Raw genomic sequence first — 11843 nt, forward strand, 5'->3', positions numbered from 1 at the left:
GAAATAAAAAATGTTTAAAATAAAAAAATATTCAGCAAAAAAAAGAAAAATATACATTGTTGTGCTCACATGACCCAGGTTAGTTTAGTTAGATATTTGAAAAATATATATTTTGTGTATATTTTATTCAAATTTCATGCTTTATCCATAGGACCTGTTTTGTCCCTATTCTCAAGAATCACTGAATTAATTTAATTTCACATAATTATCACGGTAGAAGCCATTTGTTTGTTAAATACTTAATGAAACATATTTACATTGTTTGATGTTTGTTGTAAATGACAGACTAACGAGGTAATTAGTCCAAGTTTGTCGTTTATTGAACATTCAGAAACTCCAGCGGCTGTGATTCGCCACAGCAAAGGTAAACAAAGGTTAAACGATCATGTTACCTTTGGGAAGAGAGTTGGGCATACTAAACTGCAATCAGCTGTTTCAATCCCGGTGACGGCCCAGGTAACGGACGCCAACAGTTCTAATAAAACAATGCTCTAATGAGCAATCAAGCAGAAATTTCATGCTAAACCAATAGTGCTATCACACCAACAACTCACCAATAGATCAAATCAGTGGATGCAAAGATTTCGATTAATTTGCAGGAAGACGCCAAACAGCCAGCCACAATCACAGTGAATAGGTGATGAAGTTCAACTGTGCGCTGGAGGCGGAGCTTTAAATAAGTTGGCAAGTTTGGGGCAAAACAGGAAGTGAGCCAGCAAAAATAAAAGTCTTGACTAATTGCGGGTTACTATATATATACATATATATATATATGTATGTATGTCAGTGTTGTAGTACTCGAGAAGGGTCTTGGTCTCGAGACCATTTATTGATGGTCTCGGTCTCGGACGCTGAGGACTCGGCATTTTATTTCAAGATGTTATTGGACGTAGGGAAATTTTGCGCAGGCATACAATGCTGGGAGGCAAAAAGACTAAACTTTTACATGCCATCCATAGCTGCGTTAACTCAGTGAAACTTAGAAATGTAGTTATTGATTTCGTGCTATGATCCACAGCAAAGTGATCTGTATTCGTCAAGCTACGCAGACTCGTTGCCATAGCAACTGACAACAATGCCACTTCATGTTTTAGGATTTAACACCAAATAACATTCAAGAATTTTGCACACAGAACAGAACATTTAGTCTGTTGTTGTAGTACGTTTTAGGCTTAATGTTTAATTAATAAATAATTGCTGTGGTAGATTAGCTACCGCTTCTACTTTACTGAATTATTTAGACATACAAACTGCCCACAAAACGCACATTTCATAAAAAAAAAACATGTTATTGCTGTCTTACCTTTATGTATCAATGAAATCCATGCACCGCTAATTCTGCACAAAAATATCCGTTCATCCAAAGCCAAGTCTATCCTCGGCATGTCTTTTCTACTCCGTTTGAGAATCATCAAACTTTCCTTTAGTTATTATCTCCTGGTTCAATTGAAAATCCACTTTAGAAAACTGTTTAAGTGTAGAAATGAAGTCTTTCATGTTGACGTCGGAAGAGAGGAGAAAACCAATATATCACTGCACTTTACTTATTTACTGTATGGGTAGCTCCATGGCTAGCTCACTGTGTCTTACTCTGCAGTTGTGCAGTCACAATATCTGGGATCATGAGCGCCCCTAGCGATGAGGCAAGAGAACTGCCTGCCTTACCTGGAGTCTGTTCTCTGCCGTTTCTGATCGCTCCTCCGCACACAAAACACGATACACACACAGTTGGTGACAAAAAAAACACTGTACATTATATACATAAGCTAAATTATGGAAAATCAGTCCATATATTAAATGTCTTTTAGCCATTTTATGGTACGCATGGTACGTACGTACCATGCGGCTTATAGTCCGGGCAGCTTATATGTGGATTTTTCTTCAACCACCAGGGGGCTCTTTAGCAGGAAGTGATTAACTGGCTGGAAGTCAAAAGTTTTAATAGGGAATTGAAATTTGAGAATGTTGTTGATCAGTTATATAGCATTAAGGGGAAAAATAAGATTTTTCATTTATTTAAATTAAACTTGGGTCATTATCATTAAACGCCGCTTGCTCGGCAGATATTGGAAAATCCAATATCCAACTCGAAACTAACTTCACTGCAGTCGGTAACACAATAAAACCACCAGGATAAAGTTTGTTTTGGTCTGTGGCCTGTAAAGATGGCGCTGAGCGACTGCACCTAAACGCCCCACAACGTCTGACACAGTGACATTGGTTCCAAAGAACCTATTGGCCCATGTTAGACGTAGAAGGCAGCTCTTCTCATGAACATAACGATGCAGCAGAAATACAGCGAGCAGAAAAGGGAGAAGCAAAAAAATCAACAAAGCAAAATATCTATTTTTCTTGACAAAAATACGTTTAGGGGAAATAAAAAAGAAAAATATACATTACTTGACGGAAACTCGTGTAAGGAAAAGGAAAAACTAAATACATATTTTGCTTTTATTTCTTATTATGTCAGCTTTGGTCCTCCATATGCTGTTCATGTATTGGAGAAATAATTAAATGTTGATGACATTTGAAGATATTTTTAAACTATTTTTAGTGGAATCCTTTATGTGGCCCAGCCTCACCCAGACTCTGCCTCCAGTGGCCCCTGGTAAATTGAGTTTGAGACCCCTGGTCTATGAAGAAGAAGAAAGCGCCCATTTTCATTTTGCACATGCTAGTAGCATACACTAAGGAGATTTTTCTCTTCAAACTCATACGCCCTCATAATCACTTCAGTTAAATCTTAACTTGGCAACTTTTTCTTTTTCAGCCATAATAAATGTGATATTCAATCGATCTGTTATGTCTCAAAATTTGGGTGTCCGCTCCCCTCTGCTGCGTGCTGCTGCATCGTTGTGGAAAACCTACAGCGGCAGAGATATCTGCGGCTTATAGTCCGGAAAATACGATATATATATATATAAACATTACATACCGCAGCTTTAATTTCACAGGTCAGGAGGGACGTGGCAATGTAAATGCAGACTAAGTTAGGACTATCTGGACTGACAAGAGGCTGTTTTTTTATTATCATGTTATAAAGATTGTTTTAATTTCTGTCAGTAGTAAATATTGTTTTTATTGTGTAATAGTAAAAAGAGCAGAGAGACAGGAAAATTCCACATAGATTTTAAGGAATGATGCTAACTAGCTTGTCATTGAACATTAACAGGGCCCTTAATTTTTTTCTATTTCTATAAAGACTTCAATACCATTAATCATGACATCTTATTAAAAAAATTGGAAAGGTTTGGAATTACACGGGTAGGATTAAACTGGCTAAGAAGCTACATTGGACAAAGGAAACAATTTGTAGAATTTGATAATCAGAAATCAGATTGACTAAACATAACTTGTGGGGTTCCGCAGGCAGGGGCGCGGTATAGGGAGGAAAAGTGATGACAATTCTAGGGGCCTTGACCAACAAGGGGCCCTCCACAATTTCTTTTTTATTTATTGTTCATAGAAATTAAAAAAAAATTGGGGCCCTGTCAATTACAAAATTAATCATATTGTATTTTCGAAGATTGTTTTTAGCAGTAAAAATTTAATGTTCCCACTTCCAGACCAAAAAACACACATTCATATTTGTGTCATGATTCGTGGTTGTGAGTGGTGAGGGAGACGCCGGTGAAACCAGGTAGTCATGATGAAAATAAAGATTTAATAAAGAACCAGGAGAACAACTCAAAATCCGAAATCACTGGCAGCACAGGGGATAGAAACAGACGTTAGACGAGGACCCGACAAGAGACAAAGACAACAGGTGGGTTTAAATACAAGGGAGGTAAACAAGGGAACGAGACACACCTGGGAACAATCAACATGGAAACGCAGAGACAGAGACTCACGGAGAAACAGGATAACAAATAAACATGGAAACTACTCAAAAATAAACAGAAAACTTCTGACAATTTGCCCTGAAACCCCCCACCCCCCTGCATAAAATGGTTCGTTCCTGCTTGGAGGCTTGAGAGAGACGCTGTTCAGCAGCAGACAGTAGGAAACAAGAACGACTGTGGCAGTTACTATGCTGTTAAGAAAAGTTATAAAGTCAGGTTTTCAAAAAAACAAAAAGAAAAATAGAGAGAGGGAGAGAGAGAAAAAGGCAAGAGTGCCAATTTATAACCCAGTTTTTCTCTCCATAAGAGAGGTGGGTAGACTGTGTGAGATTATCAACCATTTAGCATAGTTAGCTTAGCTACAAACTACTGATTACCTCCATTTCACTAGCATTTAATGAATTAAGGAAAATAATTACAAAGATATTCATATATTGAACTTGTACCTTTTACCACTTAACAGATGAGTCAGTCAGCAGAAGCTCTAACCCACGTCCCTCCTGACCTGTTCTCTCCTAATTGAAATTAAAGCTGAAGTATGTAACTTTTATAAAAAAATATTTTTTGTCCACATATTTATTAAAACTGTCATTATGTTGTGACAGTACGGCATGAGAGATAATTTGTTAAAAATCTATTTCCTCTGCTTTCTCCCAGTGCTAGAAACAACCAATCAGAGGCAGGAGAGTTTTAGTGCTGTCAATCACAATCTGATGTGGTGGTGCTCCTCCCCTTTGCTCTGTGCTATTCTGCAGCTAGCATAGCCTGTTGTAAATGCTTTGTCTAGTAAGGATAGCTACCAGTGATGGCAGATAAATGATTTTCCTGTAACAAGTTGTTTTTCCACCATTAGCACATTTAGCAGTTAGTGAATGAGGCTGATTGACAGCGCTAAGAGTGTCCTACTGGTTCTGGTTGGTTGTTTTGGTCAGAACGGTGCCTTGCTTTAGCTAGCAACAGGGAGGAGATGGAGGAGATTGATTGTTTTCACAGATTATCTGTCTCATAAACTGGCACGACATGGTGACAACTTTAACAAATATGGAGAAAACATATTTTTTATTAAAGTTATACTGCAGCTTGAATAAAATGCAACTACATAGCAGTTTTTGAGAAGTCTGGATTGCTTCATGTATATTTTGCATCTTGCCTATGACTGTTGCTCATGGAGAGACATTTCAGTATCTAAAACTAATAGAAAAAATTTAAGCAACCTATTTGCATACTGTATGCATACTGAATTTTACTCTTGCATGTAAAATTCATGAGCAGCAAATATAGTACTAGTTATCAATATTGGACCAAAGAAAGCAAGGCAGTTGCAAGCCTTTGAAATTGTGACACTTTTGATGGGTCAGATAGACTCAAGAAATTTTAACAGCAGCTGCGTGGGGGGAGGGAGCCCAATTTAATTTTTTTTCAGGGGGCCCAAGATTCCTGGCAGCGCCCCTGTCCGCAGGGATTAGTGTTGGGACCCAAATTATTCAATTTATATATAAATGACATAGTGAAAGTATCAAACCTTATAAATTATATTATATTTGCAGATGATACAAGTATGTTCTGTACTGGAGAAAACCTTCAACAACTCTCAGAGGAACTCAATACAGAAATGAATAAAATACAACATTGTCACAAACAACAAATTATCACTAAATTTAGGTAAAACTAAATTCCTGATATTCAGAAACTGTAAAAAAACAACAACAAAAAAACAACAACAAGAAAATGCAATTAAAATAACTGTTGACAGTGTTGATTTACAAGAAGTCCATGAAATCAAATTTTTGGGTGTCATACTAGATAATAAATTTATCTGGAAACCACAGATCAGCCTAGTAAAATCTAAAATAGCCAAAAGTGTTGCTGCTATGAGGGGAATTAGATTTGTCCTGGACTACAAATCTTTGTTTATTTTCTATAACACACTCATTGTACCACATTTAACATATTGTGTGGAAGTTTGGGGGAATACATACAAAACAAATTTATAGCTGTAATACGTCATACAAAAAAAATTTATCCGAATACATAAAGTGGGATATTGGGAACACAAACCTGTTATTTTTTAAATCAAATATACTGAAATTCTAGGACCTTGTAATATTTATAACTGTACAATTCATGTTTAAAGTAATAAATCATCAACTTCCACACAATATACAGAAAATGTTTTGTGACAGAGAGGGGGGTTATAATTTAAGAGGAGGACATTTGAAAAAACAATGTATTAGAACAACCAAGAAGAGTTTTTGTTTATTGGTGTGTGGAGTAAATGTCTGGAATGGATTGAATGAGGAGTTAAAAAAAAGTACAAATATAAACCAGCTTAAAAAACTGTTTAAAAATTAACTTATTGGGAATATGTTCTATAAGATGAGTGTACCATAACGTAAAGTAGCTGTTAATCTAAACTGACATATATGCAAGGAGCAATATTAATCTGAGTAATAACCATGAGAGCCTCCTGAGGAGGAGCTGCAGACCTCTTCAGCTCTTGTGGCAGATTCTATCCAAAAGGCAAATTATAATTATATTTTTGGCCTACATGTACTACTTATGGCAGAAAACTGACAGGTGTTTCTTTTTCCCTCTTTTCCTGCAGATTACTGTAAAGATGACAGTCAGCCAAATGATGAGCTGTAGTGATTGAAATCACTTCTGCCTTGGTCTTGGAGTGAACAACTTTTTCAAAGATCATTTTGAAACTCTGAAAATCATTGTACCAATTAACTTTTGTAAACAAATAAAATATAAAATTTTGAGAGAACACACTATTTGTTTCCATTTTGTCTCTACTTGTGCACATAGTTCTGTATATTTAAAGCTGTTTCCACTGTGGGAACCTTTTCAGGAACAAGAGTGGACTTCTAGATTTTTCTCATTTCACAAAAGTAGTTGGAGATCTACAACATAAATTGTCAAGTTACAGGGAGGGGGGATTTTTGGATGGATAAGAATTTCTCTAAATATCCCCAGCATTAGACTGACTTCACTGTTTTTTCATCTCATTCTGGACTCCTCTGTTGCTGTGGGTGGAGATCGGTTTCCCCAGACAAAAGCGGCGCAGTGCAGTGGAGAAGAACACACTCTGATTCAGGGACTGTCATCTACATACTTGGCTCATCTTTCAGATCCCACATTGGAAAAAACAGTCAGACTGGATGAAATGTTCCGGAACAAAAGTGGAAACGAACCTTTCAAGACATTTTAAAGATTGGTCCATTAAAAAAATCTGCCATGTGAGGAGAATGCTTATCATTACTGCTCCCTTTTCACTGTATATTTGTATTATGATTTTTATTAAGGTGATGGAGGAGCAGATTTGAATTTTTTATTTCAAAATTAGACATTTATTTTACCTTTTACCTTCTGAGTGTTTCAAAGTTGGGTCATGTTATTAGTTGGACAACAATCTTGTGGAAGCATATGGGTCACTGGTTAGTTGCTCCATTCATATGCTAAAGAAGTTGTGAACTCAGGACAAATTCTTTCCAGAGCAAAAAATTATTTTAGTTATTGATTGTTCTATCAATTATTCTGACAATTTATCAATTAATCAGATAAAAAAAGGCACCTTCCACAGATTTTTCATTAAACCACTTAAGCTTCTTTTCACAATATTAGAAATACATTAATAAAGAAATAATTCAATTCCTTTTTTATATAAGAAAATAAAAAATTTCCTGCCAAAAGTGCAGCAACAGAATTTTTTTAGTGAATGCTTGATCATTTGTAACAAAGGATGGATCTGCAGCTAAAAAAATCATTCTAACATGAAAAGCTGAGGTCTTTGTGCTCGACTGAACATCAGTACAGAGCAGGGCTGATCTGGTCACCTTTTCTTCAAAGGTGCTTAATAGTAGATTGTTTTTATATTTTACAGAATGTGAACCAGGTGAAGCTAAAACTATTGTACCTCTTGAGGAGTTTTATTTAGTAGAGCAAATTGACAAACCGAGGTTTTTTTTTATTTTAAATACAAAATGTAAACAGTTTTTGTACAGTTTTGGATTAATTACTGAGTATGTTGTTCTTTGAGCAAATAATTTTTACTGAGTCAGTTAACAATTAGCCCATTAACAATGGTCCATTGTTAATGGACTAATTGTTAACTGGTTATTTCAATAATCGATTAATTATGATTAATCATTTCAGCCCTAGATGAAAACCAAACATTTTAAAACAGGCCTAAGGATGTATGAGATCCTTAGAACAGTTTTATTTGGATGCTCACTTTCACCTAAGTTTACCAAAGTTATTACACAACTAAGAGATTCATTGAGGGTGAGCAAAGTTCAATGTCCCTTTCTTCACATTAACCATAAAAAGAGCTATTAGTTGTTGTACTTCCAGTTATAATGTCCCTGAAACGTGCCTTCAAGTAAATTTTTGTTAACTAGACTGAAACAATGGCATTGTCCTCTGTCTAATTAATGTGACATTGTGGGTGAAAAGTGAAAGGAAATGTGAAACAACATCCATAGAGATGTCTAAATGTGGTTTAAAGGTGCTTGGAGTTGGTTAAATAAGATAACAAAGCTGATATGCCAATATTTTTGTAAACATGCCACCATGTTCAGAAACCTTTCTGTTCCCTCCCACTGCTCTGGGTTAAAAACAACATGATGTCACGTCCCAGATGCACCAGGCTTCTGGTACAGCACCGTTATGTTGTTACTGCAGAAAGATAATTATATTCTGACACTGAACATCAGCTTTGAAACAAAGTATTAAAGCAAAAATAGTCATGCATTGTTGAATCGTCACTGTTTTCTCATAAAGTTTAGTCACTGAACTTCAGTATTAAATTGTTTTCTAACAAGATTAAAAATATATTTCTCCTGGAGATTAGCATATATGTCTCCTCTTTTCATGGTGGTTGGTGGGGGGGGGTTGCAGAAGGGAGGGGGTGCAGAGGGTGGGGGGTGCAGAGGGTGGGGGGTGCAGAGGGTGGGGGGTGCAGAGGGTGGGTGTGCAGGCCAGCTGCAGCAGGCTTTGATCAGTGTATTGCAGCAACATCCAGGCTTGGCCTGGCCATCGAAGTCCTGGGTGTGAAATTGCCCTGATGTCATCTCCCTTTCTTCACCGTCACCAGCTTTTAGTGGCTGTAATTATATTTCCGCCACAAAGCCCCTGTCCTCTTCATTCCATATTCCAAGTTTGACTAGGAAGCGTTTAGAGAACTATGGGTAAATCTCTCAGTGGGGGAGGGGGACTGGATGGGCAATCTTTTGTTTGACTGAGACACAGGAGACATCGGTACTTTGTGATATGTACTTTTCTTTTCTCTACTCGTCTGCCCTTTTCCTCTGCCTGTTGGAGAGGTGAAGTTTATGACAAGAGGATGTCTGAACTTTAGATAAATCAGTGTTATGTTTTTTTTAACTTGTATTTAACCAGGGAAGAAAGAAATGTGACTCAAATGTTCCCATACTCAGGAAATAAGACAAGTGTGCTGGATTTAAGTATTACTAAATGAAACCTTAGATATATGTCAACAGACACAGCATCGTGAATAAGCAGTGATTAACAAACTTCATTTCCATCTTTTCATTATTTCATAATGACCGCCACAAAGGGTGGTTAAATGCTTTGGCAGTGAGAATGTTAGGTGTTTTTTTTTCTTTGCATTCCATTTTTCAAATTGTTCTAATAAAATGTTAAGTTTTTCTACATATTAAGTGTTTTATAGTTCTTTGAAATTAGGATTTCTGTAAATTTAATGCAAGTAAAAATGACAAAAATTCAAAAAAGAGACATTTAGGTGTAACAACCACTAAATCCAGCAACAACTTTGTAACTTAGGATATTAAAGGACATCAGTGTTGCTTACAGACAAATATGTAAAAAATAAAATCAAACATTCAGTATAATTTATAGATGTTAACACTTGAAAAATACATCTTGTTTCATTGCTTAATATATTATTTTATATTTCACTAAGCAATACATATTATTTCCATTAATTCCACACAGATAGATGTTTATACGCCTTTATTTCTATTATTTATGATGTTATTCTGCTTACATCTAATGAAAACACTAGAAATATATTACATTAGACCAAGAAAAAAATTAATATACAAATGTGAGTTTAATGAAAAGTATACACATATTTTCATCATATCCATTTATGAAAAGTACCTTAAAAGTATGTTAGCTCACGATGTGCTGCTTACAGGCTTTTGCAAGGGTTTTAGTACTTTTAAACACATTTTGGGTGAGATTTTACTTGATAAATTAAGTTTACTTAATTTGTTTTTTATTACTTTACTTTGATTCTCCAAAAATCCAGCAGCTTTAGGGTGCTGTGGTGGCACAAGCCATGTATGGAGGCCTTAGTCCTCGATGTAGATGTCACAGGCTCGATTCCCGGCCTGATGACCTTTGCTGGATGTCTTCCCCATCTCTCTTTACTTACTTTCCTGTACAACTACTCTCAGCTGCCTAAGCCAAACCAAAAAAAAAAAAACTTAAAAGGAAATCCACTAGTTTTTCACTCAAATGCTTAAATAATTTCCAGGCTAAGAACATACAGAACAATCAATCCACATTCGTCTATAAATAAGATTAATCTCTGTGTTTTTATGTTTTCTACAAAAATAAGATAACTTTAATTTTCACTAAAATACTAAATATTTAGTTTATGGCTGTGAAGGTAAAAATAAAGACAAAATAAAAAATGTTTTTGCATTTTTTTTTTTTCATTATGATTTTGTTAGGCCTGAAAACACTTTCAACTTGATGAATTTGGGCCACAAGGCAAAAGGTTTGGACTCCAATGCAGGAAGTCCTTTCTTTGGGCTGGCATTGACTGAAGAACAACTGGTTTGAATAGATGCAACACAGAGTGGCACTGAAAGGTTTTTTTTTTCTTCCTCTTTTAACATATCCAGGCTCTTATGGTCAGACCCTGCAATTTACCTCATATTAATTCTGTTTATTTTTATGACAACAATCCAAATAATCTTAGGAAGAAACACGGACATAACCTGCAAGTGTTCACACATTAGCATATAGTTAGATTCGTGCTAGCTTATACCAGGCTCTGCTGAGGCAAGTCCTGTTTTGTTAATGCAGACCAACACATGAATTTGTACTGTCCTCTCCAGGTTTATTATCATTAGACTCTTCCTGTCTATTTGCTGAAGAAATTCTAAAAACTGATGCTGAAACAAAACAAAAAAATAAATAAATCCTCTTTTCTCCTCAAGAAATATGATGTTAGCTTTTCTTTATACCTTAGAAAGTAGTTGGAGATTTAAAAACTTCAAGCAGCAAACATTTGCTTCCAAATTATTTTAAAACTTAAATAAAAGCAGCAACGTCTTCCAGTTTGCTTCCAGAAGAACATAGGTGTGAAGGAATAGTAAACAACTAGAAAATTCCTGCAGAAATTTTAAGGGGCCTGCCAACTGTGCACATCACTTTAAACCCAGCATTTCAAATTTGACGTGACAAATTGATATATGCAGGTCTGACATACTTATCCCACCACTATAACACAGTAACTGTAAATATTGTCAGGTGTATTATGACAATATGAGTCACCATTGAAAAGCAGGGTATAAACCCAATGTCACCGAAATTCAATCCGAGACCGACGACTATAAGCTTCGCACATGGTGATCTCACTCATGGTCCAAAATAAATAAAAAAAAAAAAACATGAAGAAAGTTGGTAATTGTTAATTTCTATAAAAAGATCAATTTTCATACTAAGCATTTTAATTTACACTCAAAAATTCAGAAAAGTAATCATTTTCTGTAAGCAAAACATGAATAGTCACAGGAAATATGTATTCTTCCCACAATGCATTGTGAGATCTGATTCAGCGCTGTGGGAATATTCACTGGCTCTGTCTAGGACCCGTTGCTATGGTAATTAATGATCTGCACCTGGGCTGGCTGTCTGTCAGACAAGATGCTGGTTTCTATACTTGTGAGATACCCAGCGTTGGTCTCCAGGACCCTGACAAAAAACCATAAGCCCTAGGAA

At 35.9% G+C, this 11843-nt stretch overlaps 1 protein-coding gene across 1 annotated transcript in view; it reads left to right on the plus strand.

Moving 5' to 3' along the window:
* Positions 1 to 6616, plus strand: part of cnpy1 (canopy FGF signaling regulator 1) — a 36537-nt gene extending 29921 nt beyond the window's left edge. The window contains exon 6 of the mRNA XM_007543175.2: positions 6448 to 6616. Within this exon, the coding sequence (XP_007543237.1) occupies positions 6448 to 6488 (41 nt within the window). The 3' untranslated portion in view covers positions 6489 to 6616. The remainder of the gene's footprint in view (positions 1 to 6447) is intronic.
* Positions 6617 to 11843: the final 5227 nt, after the last annotated feature.

This window comes from Poecilia formosa, unplaced genomic scaffold, assembly GCF_000485575.1.
Source record: "Poecilia formosa unplaced genomic scaffold, Poecilia_formosa-5.1.2 Scaffold779, whole genome shotgun sequence".
NCBI lineage: Eukaryota > Metazoa > Chordata > Actinopteri > Cyprinodontiformes > Poeciliidae > Poecilia > Poecilia formosa.